At 38.7% G+C, this 21,266-nt stretch overlaps 1 protein-coding gene across 8 annotated transcripts in view; it reads left to right on the top strand.

The window, feature by feature from the left end:
- Positions 1–21,266, top strand: part of LOC139447100 (DISP complex protein LRCH3-like) — a 116,774-nt gene that overhangs the window by 56,114 nt on the left and 39,394 nt on the right. For 7 of the 8 annotated variants that reach the window (XM_071228260.1, XM_071228261.1, XM_071228264.1 and 4 more), the window contains exons 2-9: positions 7,179–7,323; positions 8,659–8,788; positions 9,261–9,366; positions 10,122–10,258; positions 11,467–11,597; positions 11,929–12,061; positions 13,888–14,154; positions 20,071–20,420. In XM_071228260.1, coding sequence (XP_071084361.1) covers positions 7,179–7,323; positions 8,659–8,788; positions 9,261–9,366; positions 10,122–10,258; positions 11,467–11,597; positions 11,929–12,061; positions 13,888–14,154; positions 20,071–20,420 — 1,399 coding nt within the window. The remainder of the gene's footprint in view (positions 1–7,178; positions 7,324–8,658; positions 8,789–9,260; positions 9,367–10,121; positions 10,259–11,466; positions 11,598–11,928; positions 12,062–13,887; positions 14,155–20,070; positions 20,421–21,266) is intronic. The other variant, XM_071228268.1, reaches the window with a different exon arrangement.

The raw sequence follows: 21,266 nt of genomic DNA on the forward strand, positions 1-21,266 counted from the left end.
CATATTTGCAGTAGGGAAGTCATGTGGTTAAAGCATTCGCTTGTCATGCTGAAAGGCAGGATTCTTCTTATTCTTGGTGTCCCTTGACGTGATACTGGTACACTCGCTGTAATTCACCTTCACATCAGCTCGAGGGGCGGTCGGGTAGCCTAGTGGTGAAAGTGTTCGCTCGTCACGCCGAAGACCCGGGTTCGATTCCCGATATGGGTACAATATGTGAAGCCCATTTCTGGTGTCCCTCGCCATGATATTGCTGGAATATTGCTAAAAGCTGCGTAAAACCATACTCACTCACTCACTCAGTCACATCAGCTCGCTGACTCAAGGAGGTCAGAACTATGGCATATTAAGTTAAGGGGATTCTCATAATCTTCATTTATGATTTACTGACTGCCATAGAAACACTGACCTATCTCCAAGACTTGTAACCCCCAATTTTCAAGAATTGTAATTGGATGTTTGGTGATTTTCATAAAGTATGATGATGCACTGTGCCCAGATTGTGATGGAAATTGACCATGTTATGGAGACGCTGTATGGATGGTGGACTTTCTTGTCTTTCTTGATGCACACTTTCCTAGTACTGCCCTTATTCACGATGTAACCTGTTCAAAGAAGGAAGTTATTTTGTTGTTTGTATGAGCAGTTCTGCAAGCCAGTAATTACCTCCCTGCATGTTTCAACTTAAGCTATAATAACTGGGATTTTCCCGTAACGATGACCTCTCATCTGAGCTCTCTCTGAGGCCGTAAAGAAGAAAATGAGTAATATTTTATGACAAGGATGGCAACACTTTAAAATTGCTGTGGGTTAGTCATGGCTACAGGGTTTGCAGCAGCCGGTGTTGTGAAGATGAGGAGATGGTGATGGGAGTAGGTGCTGCTGGATATGGTAGCATGGAATTTCATAACAAACAGAACTTATAATAGGGTCAAACAATGAAAAATCAAACAACAGTAAGCAGTATGTGTGAATAGAAGTACAACAAGAAGTGTGTGCTATGTATGATTTTGTAAACAAAAACACTGATTGTGTCGTAGATCCTTATGGCGCCATCATGTTTATTGTATGTATTGGGTGCAGCCATGATATAATTCTGTGAAATTAAACTTTGGCAAATAGTTTGTATTTATTTGGCTTTCAAGCTTCTTCAATTAGGTGCATGTAATTCAGTGGCATGCTCCATGTCCCTAAAGGCACTGATGGTTAAAGGACATTAAACTCTTTCACTGAGAATTGTAACAGATCGAGCACACATACACTACTTCTGCTGACACCAATATAATGTGGAGATTTAATTACAGTGTTCAGTTCTCAGTCTTTAGGAAGCACTAACCAGAAAGGTTGACCTGGAACTGTTGTGATTCTCAATTACATGGGAACCAATTTATGACCCATTAACAAACCGGATTACTCAGCCTATTGACAGTTGGGTGATCGAAATACTTTTCTGGTAGTTTCAAAATTATCCATGCATGTCATTAATTCTATGTTCTAAGTTAGAGTTTTGAATAGAAGATACAATCTTGTGTTCAAAATAATGAATGAAGGTGAAGAAGGAGTCCTTTAATTTAAGTTTTAAACTTTGAGAGTTAGTCTCTCCTACTGACCCAAGTGTGTTTAATAAAACATTCACCCCATTCCACTCTCATCCTGATAATCATCCCCTTTCCAGCTTATGGAAAATGGAAATTAAGGGACTTGAGTGTTCTTTTAGAATTATTATATTTAATGTTATACATAACATTATTACAGGAACTAAATGTTAGTCTATCCCTCAATCAACCTCCCAACACACACACACACACACACACACACACACACACACACACACACACACACACACTAAAAGTATACTGCTCCACTTTTGACAAGGATTTTCTGTCTTCATATCTTACACACACACTAAAAGTATACTGCTCCACTTTTGACAAGGATTTTCTATCTTCAAATCTTATCAGAAGTTGAGTAGTATGCTATAGCAGCACACCAAGATGTGTTGTCATACACACTTTGAAATTACTCCACATGCCTGGGAGAATGGGAGAAGGTTTCACTTTAATGTTCACAGATTGAGTGGTTGAGGCAGGCACATTGGGAGGAGGAGGAGGAAGGAGTGTATTTTGTTATAACCTGAGAATGTTTTAAGGTTGGCATGCAACTGATGTGTTGACAAGATGTTTGCTACACACATTCTGAATCCCAGCTGAACAGGACACAGTGTGAGATGGTTGACCCTAATTGTGTTCCCTGGTGCTATACCTTACATTATGTTGCTTGTACCCTGAGATCAAAGTGTCAGGAAGTTTGTCAAGGAAACAGGAAAGCTGATGGTGATATATACCATAGAGCCTCTAATAAATAGCCAGAGATATCATAAGAGCTCAATACAGCCAGACTTACTATACCATCAGAAACTACACAAACATTGGCACACAAAAGATTAATATTTCATAACACTCTCTCTACGTGAAATCTCACAGTTGCAAGACAGACATCAAGTCATTCTGTGATGCTATGATACAATTGATAACATCATATGCTTCTGTGAAACTAACTGGCCTGGTTAGCAGAATGGGGGAGAAGAACTAAATTACAGGTGTTCTGATGAATATTCTTGCAGTATCCTACTTCGTCGAGCTGAAATGTTTTCAATTTGAAATTGAGAAAAAAAGGTGCTTCATATTCAGTATTCATTTTCAAAGGGAAAAGTCCAGAATTGGGTTCCAGTCCCATTTTACAACATTTTTCAACCAATTGGATTACAGCACATGCTCACATCCCATGTACAGTTGACTTTTGAAGTTGAAATATTTTAGCATGGGTCACAGCATTAGAAATTGGCACCAGTCCTAAAGTCCTTGCCAGACTGCCCAATAGTTAAGGTATCATGAGGACTAGTAGAAATTGGCCATTTATAAGGGTTTTATTCTATGTTATAATTGAAAACACTACTGGACTAAAAATATTAGCTTCTGCACCTCTGGGACACGAACTGTTTTATAATTTTGTCACTCTGACAAACTGTTGTTTAACCATAGTTTTGAACAGTTTCTGAAATATAGTTTGTAGGGCCAAATTCCAATCTAAATTTATTAATTGTGTTCTGTATAAACTGTGTCCTTTTGGGTATTTACGGTACATCGTGGAGCATGTCTCTATTGACCATACATTTGTAGAAACATACATGCTTTAAATAGCATAAAACTTTGGCTGGAGTGACTCATGGAAAACAGTGGATTTGGATGATTCATGCAGTGCTCTGTGCCCTCAAGTAGGACATTGTACCCTTTAAGAATTTGCATAATTGCATTTTTCCCTGAAATACAATAAAATTGTCTCTTGTATTTCGAATTATCTCCCCTGGTATTGTTGGGTTGAAGGTAGCGAGACAGTGTCAGAGAACATAAGACCGAGAAAATCAATTCTTGGCTCCTTTTTCTCAACAGATGTTGAACTGCAGCATTGTAACAGTGGAAGATCTCAGGACTGAAATCAAATATTGCTGTTAGTCCTGTTGTGTTAGGGAGTCAGATGGGGTACAGCTGTTTGGTAGGTTTGGGGACTGGCTGATCTCTTTGCAGTGGATTAGGATTATTAAGAAATTTAACAAGTTAAGGTTGTTTGTTTTGTCGTTGCACTCAGCAATTTTCCAGCTATATGACGGCTGTCTGTAAATAATTGAGTCTGGACCAGACAATCCAGTTATTGACGTAATGAGCATCAATCCACGCAATTGGGATACGATGACATGCACCAACCAAGTCAGCCAGCCTGACCACCCGATCCCGTTAGTCGCCTCTTACGACAAGCTGAAGAATTTTGGATTTTCTCAGAGATTCTTTAATTTCCTTAATTAACAGTGACTTGTGTAAAAATAAGCACGAAAACCTTTTCTTCTTTCTTGGTCCTGTTATCAGTGATATACAGTGACCTCTACAAGGCCATTACATGAGCTATATTAAGTTGAATTGGGATATTTAAGATTCCAATTTGGGAAGTTTTATTGACATTTGCTGCAGGCTTGGGGCCGAATATCAGCCTCTGAGCAGGTCAAGATAAACCCTGTACTGACAGGCTTTGGCGGGACCCAGTTTCACCAATCAATCTTAATGCTAATAATATTGTAACGCCAGTCCATTTGGGCGTATCATATTTTAGTGCTACAATTTCTACGTTTATTTATGCAAGCGGGTCCCAGTGCTGAGTGTGTGGATGTGGACTAATCTGTTTGGGGATCGTTAATATGGCCCGTGATACAAATAATATTTAACATTCAAAGTATAAATTCCCCTTTTCGTGTTGTAATGGCACTATACCCATTTTTAAGAAGTCATTTTAAAAATAAGTGTCAAGCACTTGGATCAGAGATATTGAAAATACATACATACTCGATTAATTAGATTACTAGGTGTAAACATCTCTTTTCAAAAGGGCAACCCTCCTTTTTCCAACCTGACCGTATCTAGACCAGGTGGAGCGACGTGAGAGGTTGACATTAAACAATAATAAAGTCCACATTAGCAGGATATTAGAGTTGAAACTCCATGTGGTCCGTATTATTTCTCAATTGCTGTAGCCTGGCAGTGAACAAGATGAACTTCCGACATCGATGCTATTACATGGGCTAAACTCTGAATTGATCCAGAACATTACATAACACCCACATGTCACTGTTGTATATTTCCTAGAGCAATTACCTTGTATTTTGTACATGCTGGTTTTGTACAGGGGAAAATAGTTCTGAATTCTTGTATTGGTCAGGTCAGAAATTAAGATCTTGCATTACCGTATTCAATACAATAAGCTACCTTAAGTTAGTTATAACGGGGTGTGCTTGATGTAAAACTTAATGCTTTGTGGGCAGAAAGAATGTTTTTAGATTTTGGGTGTGTGCTTTGTGTGTGCACCAGTCTCTCTACCCACTTGAAAACTAAATCATCTATAGTGATAAGCTTGGCCCTTGAAGCTTAAGGTTAGCAAAGGTTAAATTTACATCTTGGTAACTGAATAGTCTTTGATAGTTTTAAAAATGATATATATAAATCACATTTAATGACTGCCTTATAGCCATATTCATTTGCTTCATGTATTGTGTGGGTCATATTTTTCATAATGTTTACATTGCAGGCACAGAAACATATTTCCTCATCACAATGATCAACAGTGGCTAGTGTACAAAGTGTACAATGGATTCTTTGTTATGGTCTCTGAAGGTTCAAATACAGTCTTGTAATGGGAACACTTCATAGTTCTACGCTGAAATTGATCTGTTAAACCTATTTTTATGGTCTGCGAATAAAGCATATTTGATTGGCTTCTGTCAGTAGGTTCAGTTTCCCCAGCATAAGTCATACATAGTGATTATTATACAAGAATGTGTGTCATACTGATATGAAACAAGTGTCAGAATTCTTGTATTTGCCGAGTGAGAATGAATTGTCACACAAGTTTAGTAAAATCAGTATGACACCCATGGAATTGTAATTATATCTTTATTACCCATTATTTCCTAATCCTTTTAAGCTCCCATTTTGAAAAATGCACTGATCACGACCACCATCTTAGAAAAATGCAATTCTCGAATGACGTCATCAATCTACAGCTATGACGTTTCTAGTGTAACACTATTCTGACCTTACATCACAATAAGATTCATTTGACATCAACAATGCCGCCCGGACAACTTCAACAATACACTGGTGCCTGTGAAGTGATATTTGCACTAGTGCACATATGATTTTTGTGAACTCGGTTATTTCTTACGCTATGGGTAATAAATACCAGTATAACACTTTCCCTACCCTTGCGTTTTGGATGGGATATTCCCCTGTCAGTCATAACTACCACATATATCAGTGTTTATTGCAGTATAACAAGACACCTGCTTCTTTCTGATATCAATCATGTCCAATAGCTGTCAATCATCCAATTTCTTATATCTAACAGTGAATACCATATCGTATCCAACACCCATTGGGATTTGATATCAGCTAGTCGGTAAAAACTGATAGCCCCTCATTAGGTAATGGTAGCAGCTTGATAAATAGCCTTGCTTGGAGCTGTCTTCATGTGGGCCCAAGTGGTCAATCACGTTTCACGATAGCACAACTGTGGACTTGTAGATAATAAGTCAGGTGGCTGTTGCTGTCAGCTCAATCAGCCATGCTGTAGGTTAGTCCATCAACCTGTTAGGAGTCAGCCTGGAAGTGGTGGTGCTTGATACTGAACAAACAGACTGGAGGCATTGATTCAAGAGTGTTATGACTGACATGGAATTTATGTTAACCTTTCCATACATAAACAAACAAAACTTATGTACACAACTTCTTAAGAAACATCACAAGTTAGTAATGGTGAGAAATGTGAGCTTTTGCCAGGCTACTCCACTGCAACCATGACCAGATTAGATTTGCCATGGACATGATGGATGCAAAATGTATATTTCTGATATTGCAGTATGGTTGTCAAAAAGGTGTTGAACATACCTTCACACCCTATGGCAAGAACAATGAAAACATGGCTTTTAAAACATATATTGTTCCTACTGAGGGATAATTTTATCTTGACATGATACACTGATTCTGATAATATGTCAAGTGTATATTTGAATAGATCTTTGTGCCTTTGTAAAAAGCGATCTTAGCACTAAGGTGATCATCGGAACTCGCTTACCTTAATTTCTCTACGACAGTCGTAGAGCTAAGGTTGGTTTGTACAACAGCATCCTGACATTTCCATGTTATTCCTATCAAAAGTGGGGGCACAGGTGGCCAAGTCGTCTAAGACGCCGCGATTCGCTGTGCAGAGTAGCGTCCCTTGGGCATGCCAGAAACCTATGATTGTGGGTTCGAATCGCGGTTGGCCCCGATTATGTTTCTAGGTTTGTCAGCTCCATACCGGTGCTCGTGGGTTTCACCGAAGTGGTAAACATCTGATACCTGCATCACTTCGGGCTTTCCTCTCACATTAACCTGACACGCCGTGATATGACTGGAATACTGTTAAAAGCGGCGCTAAACCCAACTCACTCACTCACTCACACCTATCAAAAGTTGGGTGGTATATATATGCATATGTATCCTATTATCAATGTTTATTTTGTGTGTAACAGTGGGTATTTATTGATGTGTACAGGAATAGTGTTCTTGACATAATTATATCTCCTCTTGTTTCAGATTTATCCAAGAATCGTCTGGGAGATGTGCCTCATGAAATATGTGAATATCATTCTATGGAGAGATTGAACTGCTACCACAATGTGATCAAAGTCATACCTGAAGCTATAGTGCAGCTTCAAGCACTAACTCATTTAAACCTCAGGTGAGCTGGTTAACCCCTTTGCTGATAACCAATGACGACAATGTTGTCATGAAAATTTTGGGGATTTTTTTTTTATGAAATTGTGTGCTCATTGTGTGTCGTCACCACCAAAAATATTCTTGATCCTTAACCTTTCTTGTTCAGTCTGTGATAAGACCAAATACAGGAAACTTTTCATTTTCTAGGTAGGCAACAAGTGAAGCTATTTGTTTGTTTTGGGGAAACTTGTTATTTGTAATATTGTTTACAAAAGAAAATAATGGGTAACCAAACATACATTTACCATGATGTTATCAGCAAAGGACTTAACATAGCTTTGTGAATATTCCAAGTGTAAGGAGTGGAACAGGTAAGTTGTTTTTGTGCAAGTGTGACTGATTCATGGGGATAAGTTGAGTTGCATCAGAAGAAAATCACTTGGTGATTCAAAGACACGAAAACAAAGGACAAGGTCACAGAGTTCCATATAAAGGAGGTTTCCTTGAATACAAGGTTCCGTTGACAAGCACCTGCAAGAGTGGTTGTTATCAACACAGCACCCGCAAGAGTGGTTATTGGGAAAACAGCACCCCAGTATGGTGGTGATTCATGGAAAACTAGATCAGATGTTATCATTTTCGTGCAGAAGATATGCTACTGATAGTCTTAACAAGGAAAAAAAGAAAATTAACCTACTTCCCGCCTGTTCTGCCACTCAGGCTAAACTGGAATGTGGAGTGAACTGAGTGTTGTAGATACAGGAAAATATCAGTTTGTGAATGTAAATATGTGAGAAAGGTTTCAGTGCAATCTGAGGCTAACCGATAAATGATCTTGATGTGTCTGTAAAATTGGAACCATTAGATCATATCAATTATGTCAGATTCATCAGTGCTGATAATGCTTCAGGACAAATGGCAAGAGTAATAATCCTCTTGGGACTACTATTCAACCGAACATGTAGCAGTTCAGCTGAATGCTACTGGAATTAGTAGTGACTGTGATAAGTGGAGAGGAAAGTAGCATCTATGGGCAATCAGGTCCAAGGGAAGCAACTCTGACTACACTGCCTGAAGATTACAAATTCTAACATATTGACCTCAGATATTTTTATTTAATGTACATTTTGTCAAGATTTAGCAAATAATAACATTGATTCAAAACTATGCTGAATCTATTAATCATGTTAATTGTGATAATACTTTAAGAACATACGGCAAACTTTACATGTAACTTGTTTATATGATTTACTACAAATGTGTAATTTCATGCAGTATTCGATCAAAATCAGATATTCTGTTGTTGAATGTTTGGGAATATTTCGAGTACAGATTTTTCATTAATTTTCTGTTTTAGTCGAAACCAGTTGTCTGTCTTGCCACCGACGTTATGTCATCTTCAAGCGCTGGAGGTTTTACTAGCCAGTAACAACAAACTTGTCTCATTGCCAGAAGAAATAGGAAAGTTAGAAAAGCTCATGGACTTGGTAAGTAAACAGCCTCTGCCACAGAAATCAAGCCTTTTAAATGGTGAATTTTATTCCTCAGAGGTGTTGGCTTGTTTCAAAATTTAATTTATGGCTCATTTTCATTTGCACTTTTAAAATGGAGTACAACAGTACTGATGATACATTAAAATATTAACACTACAACTTTCAGCAAAGTATTGTAGCCAAAAACATTATACAATGTTGAAATGGACACCATATCTTATGTTTTTGTGAGGTGAAAGATGTTCGAGTGGGTTGTCTGTGTTTGATAATGACACATATCCACTAAATATACTAAATATGTGTGGGGAAATGAACCCCGAAACTGTTTGTTACTTGGAATATTAAAACTATTTTACAGCTCATGACCTTCTGTTTTGGACCAGCCCTTTCACATGTTTTCCTTGCCACGGTCAAAGGGCTGTTCCTCATTTAGAATATTGAATGTGATGCATCTTGTTTGTTGCAGGACGTGAGTTGCAATGAGATCTCGCATCTCCCGGGCCAGATAGGTGACCTCGGTTCTCTCAGGTGTCTCAATGTTCGCAGAAACTTGCTCGTTGAGCTGCCTCCAGGTGAGCTTCATTACCTTGCAGTAGCATGATTTCCTTCACTGTGACTTGTGGTTGAATGGCCCCGGGGCTTCATCATTTCTTGAGGGGGCATGGGTGGCCCAGTCGTCCAAGGCGCCGCAATTCGCTGTGCAGGGTTGCGTCCCTTGGGCACGCCAGAAACCTATGATTATGGGTTCGAATCCCGGTTCGCCCCGATTATGTTTCTAGGTTTGTCAGCACCATACCCGTGCTCGTGGGTTTCACCAAAGTGGTAAACGTCTGAGACCTGCATCACTTCGGGCTTTCCTCCTACATTAAGCTGACACGCCGTGATATGACTGGAATACTGTTAAAAGTGGCATTAAACCCAACTCACTCACTCATCATTTCTTGGGTCATGGTTTCAACTGATCAATGAACTTATTCAGTGGCTTATATTTTGTGTATTTTGCAGACATTACTTCTCAAAGTGTAAACATTGTTTGTGTATGAAAATGTTCAATTCATTTCACATTAGTGATCAGTGTGTTGTTGCCCGATAGATTTTAGATTTAATGAATGGTTTGAAAATGTAGAAAGAATGTTTCATGCGTTTTGATATTAAATACTTTTTTCTCTCTGATACAGTGTTTCATTGTAAGAAAACAGAAGTAATAAGGTTGTTATAAAGAACATGGACTGTTTGTTGATATGAAAGCAAAAACTATTTATTTACTCATATAGTAAATACTCACTATTGTCATGTTGACATGTCTTTTCTTTTCTTTTCTTTTCAGAAATTTGTAAATTAAACCTCAGGAAGTTAGACTTTTCGAGTAACAGAATAGATAAAATTCCCACAGTCTTTCGGAAAATAGAATCCTTAGAAGAAATGGTCCTGGACCATAATCCCTTGTCCCTACCTCCCGCACATGTAAGTATTGCCACTTTGTAGACTTTGTAGACTTTATCCCCGGGAGTTCACTGCCCAGGCTGGTTGTGCATGTAATCGTATTCGTTACCCTATATTCGTGATACAATTCATAATTGCCACATAGTGTATTCGTTGCAGCCCTACTGTCTACTATTATAAGACTGCATTAAACCCATCTTGCTCACATATTGCAGGATGGTCTGAGATTGCAATCAGCCTTTCACACACAACAATATCATGATGAGATGTGTTAAGAAACAGTTGGGTGATATAGGTTCTCGAGGGGTATTCAAATGTACCATGTTGGCATAAATATCTCATGTTTCTATCGGACACTTTGGGGAATTGTATGGAATCTTTTTGTGTAGCATTGTATGCTGTGTCACCTGTTCACTGCTGTTATAATATTGTAGGAGTTGTATGGTTAATATGACTTGTATCACATGTGTAACTATGACCGTATCCTCCAGATCTGTACGAAGGGCCGACAGCACATTATGCTATGTCACCTGCTCACTGCTGTTATAATATTGTAGGAGTTGTATGGTTAATATGACTTGTATCACATGTGTAACTATGACCGTATCCTCCAGATCTGTACGAGAGGCCGACAGCACATTATGCTATGTCACCTGCTCACTGCTGTTATAATATTGTAGGAGTTGTATGGTTAATATGACTTGTATCACATGTGTAAATATGACCGTATCCTCCAGATCTGTACGAAGGGCCGACAGCACATTATGCTATGTCACCTGCTCACTGCTGTTATAATATTGTAGGAGTTGTATGGTTAATATGACTTGTATCACATGTGTAACTATGACCGTATCCTCCAGATCTGTACGAGAGGCCGACAGCACATTATGCTATGTCACCTGCTCACTGCTGTTATAATATTGTAGGAGTTGTATGGTTAATATGACTTGTATCACATGTGTAACTATGACCGTATCCTCCAGATCTGTACGAAGGGCCGACAGCACATTATGCTATGTCACCTGCTCACTGCTGTTATAATATTGTAGGAGTTGTATGGTTAATATGACTTGTATCACATGTGTAACTATGACCATATCCTCCAGATCTGTACGAAGGGCCGACAGCACATTATACTATGTCACCTGCTCACTGCTGTTATAATATTGTAGGAGTTGTATGGTTAATATGACTTGTATCACATGTGTAACTATGACCGTATCCTCCAGATCTGTACGAGAGGCCGACAGCACATCATGAAGTTTTTACAGATCGAAGCAATTAAGGAAGACCGGAAACGAGGAATCCTCAATGACATGGATATGAAGAAACTTGCCAGGAAGTCATTGCCACCTCAACAGTAAGAGCTATGCTACCTGTAGATTTGATGGCGCTGAATTAAATTTGGATCAAAACTCACATCTTGAAATAATACAACACCTGTCAGATTTCTGTTTTACCTGGTATTTATTTCAGTGTGGCTATCATTGAAGTGGAATATTACTGAGTGTGACATAAAACATCAAACAAACACTTGATATGTATGAGTTGGACTTCTAACACTAATCAAGCTACTATTATACCATCAGCTTATTCGATATGAATCTTGCATGTCATGTATCTTTAGTGTTTGGTCTGTACGAGTAAACTTCTGCCACTATAAAATTTAAAACTGACTTTTTTAACCCCAGAACATCAGATGAACTTCGCAATATGTTGCTGGAAAGTCCTGAGTCTCGGTGGAAGAGGCACACAGTCCTCAGCGCTGACTCTGGCTACAGCACCACGGATAGTCTGGAAAAGTGTGGGTGGTCACCCTCTGAGGTAGGTCATGTGACTGCCATATATGGCATCATGGTCAGCTGATTGGCTCACATTGTTGCCCAGTGGAGGAGTGAGAAATGATCCCGCCTTTTCTCATTTCTGTACTATTTGAATATTTACATATGCATGTGTCCTAAGAACTGCTTTTAGATGTTTTTGTTGTTAACCAAGATTTTAAGAAGTCTGTGATTTTCTAAATTTGTTGAAATATGCCAGTTATTAAAGAAAATGTGTTTTGAAGCAATAAGAACTGCAATTATTTTCTATGTGAACACCACACTCCACTCAAAGATTATAAAGCTGCAGGTTTTATGATTAAATTGTTTTTTCCCCATGATCCCTGCTAGACCTGCTGAAAATAGCCAAATATTTTCCAAATCTCTTCTTTCTCTGTGGCATATGACTATTTTAGAGGCATGAAGATAAGATGGGAGCTTCCCCCATCCATGCTGCCACCTCTCTGTATACGCGTCCATATATCGTGTAGATAACTGTCCCTACTTCAAGATGTACTATGCTGGCATGATACTCTATTCCTGTCTCTTTGGCAAATATGAGTAGGATAATGAGAATATCCACATAAATGTGATACAAATCTTATAGGGCTTTGTCAATCTGGAAGTTTGAGTTGCCTCCCTTACATTAAATCTTTGCTACACTTCTTTTGGGTGTGATATTTCAATTTTTTTACCCAACTTCACCGCTTCACCCCAATTCGAGTGTTGTGGATGACATTACAATTTGAATTAAATTTTGATATTTGTTCAATTACTAAATCTTCTTATTGATAATGACAGAATTTATAGTGTTGTTTATTTGTTTGATTTTGATTTGTTTGCTGTAACCAAATGCATCTTCCATTGTCTTTGTGGTATTAATAGCACTAACCCTTGAATGTTCCTAACAATCCATGTCCATTCTTGCACACATTATTTCGCTGAATTCCTCATCTTAGTCTGTGCCAAACTCAGCGACCCTCACAATGCAGTCATTACCAAGTTGTAATTTGAGATCATGTACTGAAAAATTTCTACAAAGGCAGTTGGCCTTCAACTGCAATGTTAATTTGCCCGGCAGAAAATATTACCGGTACTTGACTGGACTTCAGGCTAGAATCCAGGCACAGACTGTCAACTTATATATTACCAGTCAAACTAACTTTTTCAAATTGTTTCTATTTTCATTTTCCCAAATGCTGAAAATAATGGAATGGAAATTGAATTTTATTTTGGTTTGCTTTGATTACTAAAGCTACTTAAATGATTGTTTTTAAAGTGAAATCTGGTAAAAAAAATCTGTCCTGTGCAATTGAAATAATATTGTATCTTATTCTGATATGTCTTTAAGGAATTTTACGTTTAAAGTACCTTTGGAAGATGCCTTTGGTACATTTTAAGCCTCTCATTATAAATATTGTATCTTAGTACGTAGGTGACTCTGTATAGATGCATGATATATTATTGTAGTATGCTCCTAAGCACTGTTCTTTGTTAATGTTCCCTGAGGAACTACCAGCATTTGTATCTTTACAGGATAACAAATAAAAGATAACTAAATTGGGACTTAAAGGTTGTTTGGGGTTCTCAGATGAAGTGAAGGTTAACTATAACCTGTTTGTTTCGGACACTCAGAAGTGTTTATCATCTCTGGTCAAGGCTGATTTGGTTGACATTTATTGATGAAACAGTGCCTGTGCTGATTTTATTTTTGTTGAAAGGATACAAAGTTGGTACTTTTGAGGGTCTTTTTGCTGTAGTTGCTTCCGTTTGTCTTTGACCATTTTGTTTAATGTGAGCATGTTGGTTTCTCCCTGCGCCTCTGTACAGGTTCCAATAGACATCGATGAAGCCAATTCTCTTGCCCTTAAGGCCGGGGAGGCTGTCAAGGAACAGAGGCACGGACGAGAAATGGACCTCCAGCGAAGATTCACCCAAGAAGCTTATCGTAAACCAACCATAGAACACACGGAGGCCCTCGACCTCCCCCCACCCCCTCCCCACCTCTCGCCAGGCTCCGACTCCGACAGTCAGAGCATGATCCTCCCAGTTCCCCCGCCCCTTTCGTCGACGGCCCTGGAAGATGAGTTTACCAGGGTTAGTTCCCATAGTTATGAATATAGTTGGAAAGATAGATGTGTCAAGATGGATTGGACTGATTGGCTTACCTCCTAACTTGGCTACACTTCCTTTACTCTCTCCCCTCTCTCTCAGCCTCCTGGCTAATTGCACCACGCTTAACATCAGTAGATCGATCGAAGGATCATTACAACTACAATATCTACAGCATCAGTTTATGTAGAGCAATATACTCCTCTAATTCACCTAATGCCACGATCGCAGCACTGCATAGGGGTTAAGTGTCCTGGGCCCACTTGCACAATGCAATCTTAGCGCTACGACTATTGTAAGCCTATGTTAATGTATGGGAGTTACGATCATCTTAGCGCTAAGATCGCTTTGTGCAAGTGGGTCATGGTCCCGTTACACAAGGCGATCTTAGCGCTCCCTACTTAAACATCGGCTTAGGATAGTTGTATTGATAAAGTGATTGTAATCCCCTACTCAGTGGTAGAAACTTACATTTATAGTCCACTAGTCCTTATAATGATATATAGCCAAACCCCTTAAAAATTGCAAATTTCTACTAGTCCTTATGATACCTTAACTATTGGGCAGTTTGGCAAGGACTGTAGGACTAATGCCAGTTTCTAATGCTGCTACTTCAACATAAGCTTACAATCATTGTAGTGCTAAGGTGATTGTAACCCCCTATTTGAACATAAGCTTACGATCGTCAGTGCTAAGGTGATTGTAACTCTCTACTTAAACATAGGCTACTATCATCGGAGCACAAAGGTGATCGTAACTCCCTACTTGAGCGCTAAGATCGTTTTGTGGAAGGGGAACCTTGGTTCACTTACTGTGATGTCATTCTCTACAGCTACATCTCAGTCATGTAGGGTTTCATCCATCAATTTAGGGGCGGTCGGGTAGCCTAGTGGTTAAAGCGTTCGCTTGTCACGCCAAAGACCCAGGTTCGATTCCTGACATGGGTACAATGTGTGAAGCCCATTTCTGGTGTCCGCCGCCGTGATATTGCTGGAATAATGCTAAAAGCGGCGTAAAACCATACTCACTCACTCACTCATCCATCAATTTACTTGCAACACTTATTTTCGTTTAATTTGTATTTTGTTTATGTAAAGACATTTAAAATTAGGTTTTAAATATATCATTTTGTATGGGTATTCACATTAATGACATTATTTTCATGTATGCTGTCTAAGGTCTATTTGTAACACCACAGCATGATACCTTATCGTAGAGCAAGTATGTTATGGTGCTTGAGGAATATTATGATAATATTGTTCCTTTTTTTCATTCTGTTTTGTGATAAGGTAGGACTTGGTTGTACAATTCAGTGAGAGCACCCTAGAAGTTAAACAAACCATCGTCCTTATATTTATGTGAAAAGGTTTGTTATGGGGAGGATGATGTATCTAGGGAAACTCCACTTGAAGCTGATTTCAAGATGCTTGAAAATAAGTTTGTCAAAAGCATATTTTGTTATTTTAATAAGGTATCCACAATGGATAACTTAAAGATTGTGAAAAATGATCCAGCTGAATGTGTTATTCATAGGGGTGACAGAGTGTATCCCATTCCATAGATATTCATGTCATAACATTGTTTGACTCCAATTTCCCTATCTGACGTGACATTGTGCACCTTCTCAAGCACTAGAACAACTTTGAATTGCACACAATCTCTGAATCACATGATAGCGAGGGGTTGCTATGGCCTGTTTGTTTCTGACACACAGAAGTGTGTATCATCTCTGGTCAGAGCTGGTTTGGGGGAAATTTATGATTCAAATAAATTTAATCATGTGAAGGAAGTTGTGAGTTAAATGCAATATTTCAGTCCCAATGTTTACAATTAACTGCATCATGTAACATTGAAATTTGGGGTTAAGAAGGCGATTCCGGGATTGATTTAGTAAGGCCAAAGAAAATAACTGTTTATTTTGTGTGTTGTTGTGTTGTAGTCTCTTGATTTGGGAAAGGTCTATATTCATGTTAAGTTTGCAAATTCATCTATGTTCATTCATCTATCTGATCAAGAGCAGTAGGGGGAAGTGGCCAGGGATTATTTTTTTACTTCCATCTTGAAAAAGTGTAGGGTAGGGAGCAAGGATAAAAGTGTTACCGAACTCTGTGGTGTAGCAAGTGTAATATAAGCAGAGACAGGTACGACTGAAGGAGAAGTACTTCCAGGTGTGCATTCATTCAAGATGGTAATTGTAAGCTTGACAAGAGTTCAGACCTGTCACAGGCCCCAGCGATCGGAGGGTTATTCAAGATATATCAAATGTATAAGGAGGTACTTTGAATGGTGGGAGTGACACAGTGAAGTGTGGAAATCCCACTTTTTACCCACATGACAGAAAACCGGACCATCTGACAAAAGTCATTGACAGGTCTATTGTTTATGTACCCAGATGTGATATGAATAATGAGTGTAACAAATTTCCAGATTGAGGAATTATGTGTGTGTAGTAATGTCCTATTCCTATATAGACACACCCAGCAGTATTCCCCTAAAGGGGAGTGTCCAAGTTAACGAGGTGTCTCTTTGTCGCATTGTGTAAAATAGGATCAAGTTCTTGGTATGAAAATGTTGATTTTTAATTCTTGAACTGAAAATGCAGTCATCAATAAGGATTTTGTAAGAAAAGCAACAACCTGGGTACTTGTCAGGTGTTTGGTGTACTTGTCAGATGGTAGGTGTACTTGTCAGATGGTATTGGGTACTTGCCAGATGGTAGGTGTACTTGTCAGATGGTATTGGGTACTTGCCAGATGGTAGGTGTACTTGTCAGATGGTATTGGGTACTTGCCAGATGGTAGGTGTACTTGTCAGATGGTATTGGGTACTTGCCAGATGGTAGGTGTACTTGTCAGATGGTATTGGGTACTTGCCAGATGGTATTGGGTACTTGCCAGATGGTAGGTGTACTTGTCAGATGGTAGGTGTACTTGTCAGATGGTGGATGTACTTGTCAGATGGTATTGGGTACTTGCCAGATGGTAGGTGTACTTGTCAGATGGTATTGGGTACTTGCCAGATGGTAGGGATATTTGTCAGATGGTATTGGGTACTTTTCAGATGGTATTGGGTATTTGTCAGATGGTAGGAGTACTTGTCAGATGGTATTGGATATTTGTATGATGGTATTTGGTACTTGCTAGGTGGTAGGTGTACTTGTCAGATGGTATTGGGTATTTGTCAGATGGTAGGAGTACTTGTCAGATGGTATTGGGTACTTGTCAGATGGTAGGAGTACTTGTCAGATGGTATTGGGTATTTGTCAGATGGTATTTGGTACTTGCTAGGTGGTAGGTGTACTTGTCAGATGGTATTGGGTATTTGTCAGATGGTAGGAGTACTTGTCAGATGATATTGGGGAATTGCCAGATGGTAGGTGTACTTGTCAGATGGTAGGGATATTTTTCAGATGGTATGAGTACTTGTCAGATGGTTTTGGGTACTTGTCAGATGGTATTGGGTACTTGTCAGATGGTAGGGGTACTTGTCAGATGGTATTGGGTACTTGTCAGATGGTATTGGGTACTTGTCTGATGGTATTGGGTACTTGTCAGATGGTAGGTGTACTTGTCAGATGGTAGGTGTACTTGTCAGATGGTAGGGATATTTTTCAGATGGTAGGAGTACTTGTCAGATGGTAGGTGTACTTGTCAGATGGTTTTGGGTACTTGTCAGATGGTATTGGGTACTTGTCAGATGGTAGGAGTACTTGTCAGATGGTATTGGTTACTTGCCAGATGGTAGGTGTACTTGTCTGATGGTATTGGGTACTTGCCAGATGTTAGGGGTACTTGTCAGATGGTATACTACTGTACATGTCTAATGGTATAGAGTACTTGCCAGGTGGTATTGGGTACTTGTCTGATGGTATTGGTTACTTGTCAGATGGTATTAGGTACTTGTCAGGTGGTATTGTCAGCATGGGAACCTGGATATTGAGTTCGATTTGATTGCATGACACCTGGTGTTGAGGATGTGATTCTCCTGATTTACTGTTGTAGCTAACTAGATGTGCCACTAATACCAAAGCCCATGAACATTAACTCACCAAACTAAACTCAACATTGCATTAACTGATATATGTTTACAGATGACTATTGTAATGCTGTTTATTGATACTACTAAACAGACAACAAATCAGGAAAACTTATTCGCATATTACCAACAAATTTTGTTTTGTAACACTGACTAATAATAAAGTTGTCCTTGAATCGTGTTCATGTGATGTTTGACAGCAATCAAGAATTTTGGGATTTTTTTTTTCTGCTTTTTAATTTCTTGCTTCTAGTAGGTAGCCTCTTGAGTTGCTTTGAATGTTTGCAGCGATATTGTAGTAGACTTTGAATATTAGTTGTCACTGTGCACTATACATTTATCATGTACATTAACAATGCTTTTTTTCAATTGCACTTAATCAACATAATGAACAAACAATGCTAAGTAAAGCACATTTCTTGTTTCTTGAAAAGGTGGATAGTTTCTTTGGATATGAAGATCTGAAATAACATGCTTTTGATAAACTGGAATCATGATTAAGTTTGTCATTCTTTCATTAATATGCACATGCCTCTCATGCTTCATGTTATGGTTTTAGTATAAATTTTTCAAAATAATAATTATTATGTTTTGAAACCAAAAGTTCCAACCAAGTGTTTTCAGCTTCTGTGGTTTTTCTTATTTGACTGAAGTTGACCAACATGATTAGTTGTTGTGAAAAAAATGTCAGAAGAAATATTGTACTGAATTTTAAGACATTCTTAAAACACTAGTGGTGCTAAGTGAACATTGGCCACATAAAGGATGGATGAATGTTTTTGCTAGATTGTCGTAGGAAACAAGAAATCTCCTTTTTGTAAACAAGGAAGTATTTTGGATCATGATACAATTACTGTGGTTATTTGTGTTGTAAAAGTTAATCAATTTCAATAAATACCATAAAATAATAGTAAACTAAATCTATCTTACATTGAGAGTTACTAGATTTAAAGAGAATGCAAAGATTTCTCTGTAAAAAATCCCAAACATTTCAAATTTTACCATTATGTTTATGCAAGTTCTTTGTGTTTCCCACTGGTGGTACAACTTCAGACATGATTAATTCAAAAACACCTCTTTGTGACGCATTACAATTTGGCAGTCGAAAATATGACTAGTTTTCTGACAAGTAGTATGAAATGAAATGATCTCATAATTTGGAATGAAATCTAGACATTTTCTGGTTAACTTGTTGTTCAATAGTACAATATTCAAACAATCTCATGGTCACATCCATGTTACAAACTGTCAGGTTTCAGAATGTGTGGCCTTTTTCTGTAGCCAGATCAGGTTCAGGGTTCAGGGTTCAGGGCTAAATATTCTGCCACTTCCTTGTTTGAAAGTTGCAATGTTCAACAAAACAATATTGCTGTTGAAATCACTTGAGGTCTTGCTCCAGGTGGTATGTACATGTTATGGCTTAAGGCACTACATCAGCAAGGCATCAGCTTCAAGCTTCACTGACAAGGCATGATAAAACAATTGTTTTTAAAAATCTAATGTAACAATGAGAAGATAACATTATATGTCATTCAAATCAAAATACACTTTGATAGTGCAAATTGTTAAATATAAAATACTGTTCTGGATGGCACAGGTTTTAATAAATATGTGTTTTGAAATATCTTCTCAATTAAATATACTTCAAAATGAAAGTGTAATGTTACTACTAATTGTAAGGAGGCTTTTGCCATTTAAACTTTTTTGTACAGATTACTCTGAAATGTTGCTGTTTGAATTTCTTATTCTAATTTGTGAGTATTCATAGGAATATCTGTGTACGATTTGTTATGAAATGGATAAATTCACATCTTGATTAATGATTATTGTGTCGCAAATTACACCAGAGATGTTTTCTGCTTTCAGGAACTGATCAGACAGAAAGCAGATTATGAACGGCGGAAAAAAGTTGCAGAACAAATTCGGCGTCAACAGGAGGAAGAGGAGGTGAAAAACGATGAGAAGGAGGAGCGAAGGCGGGCGGCAATCAAAGTACAGGAAGAACAGAGGGCAGTGATAGAAAGACAACGAGAACAACAGAGAGAAGAAGCACGTCTTGTGGAAGAAGCACGTGCCCAGGAAGAAGCTCTCAGACAGGAAGAAGAGAGGTTGAAGGAGGAGGCTCGATTGAGGGAAGAGCAGCATCGGAGGGAGGAAAGTCGACAAGCAGAACAGCGGAAGCCAGAAGGTGTTCGAAGAGTTAAAGGAGAGAGCAAGTATGTATTGTGTGGAAGTGTTTATTGTTTGGTTCGGGGAGAATTTGGTGGATAAGACTGACAAGTGTTCTTATGAGTCCGAGATTGCAGGGCCCACTTGCCTAAGCCGATCGTATCACTATGACATTTGTCACTCTGATTCAAGGAATGAGAGTTACAGTTGTCATAGCACTGTGATCACTTTGCGCAAGTGGACTAACGCTATGTGGTAAAGAAATTAAAGACAAACCGTAACCTGCCACTGGACCATGATGACACTCCATTCAAAAGTAGCCTCAGGATAAATGGAATTCAAAGTTAACACATGAATTATGTACCAGACATAGAGATGCTATGCTTTGGCTTTGATTTCCTGCTGGATTCTATTCTGTGCACAGAAGAATATCCCCACTCTGGACACCATGATAAGATCTTCCGACGATATATAAAATATTTCTCTCTATATATGTATTGTATTGATTCCTTTTGATGGGACCTTGGGGTAGCCTAATGGGCAAAGCATTGTCATGTCATGAAGGTCTGGGTTCAGTTCCCACTTGTGTACAATGCTGGTGAGGATCTGAGTTTGATTCCCCCATGGGCACAAATACATGTCTTGTGTCTACCTGACATGGCTGGAATATAGCCACAAGCAGTGTGAAGCCCTTCTGACTGTACACAAGGGGTGGAGGCCATTCTAAGTGTTCACCACCACGGCATGCAAGCGTATTGCCGAAAATAGTGTAAAACTAAACTCTGACTTTTTGACTATCTTGTCATGGTGTCTGGTTACGCCAACAGGCTATAGTTGTTAGGTCTATTCAGGTTTATCTATAGTTTCTTTACCATGTGACATCTGAATGTACC

Source organism: Haliotis cracherodii, unplaced genomic scaffold, assembly GCF_022045235.1.
Source record: "Haliotis cracherodii isolate W230 unplaced genomic scaffold, xgHalCrac1.p SCAF_7, whole genome shotgun sequence".
NCBI classification, from domain to species: domain Eukaryota; kingdom Metazoa; phylum Mollusca; class Gastropoda; order Lepetellida; family Haliotidae; genus Haliotis; species Haliotis cracherodii.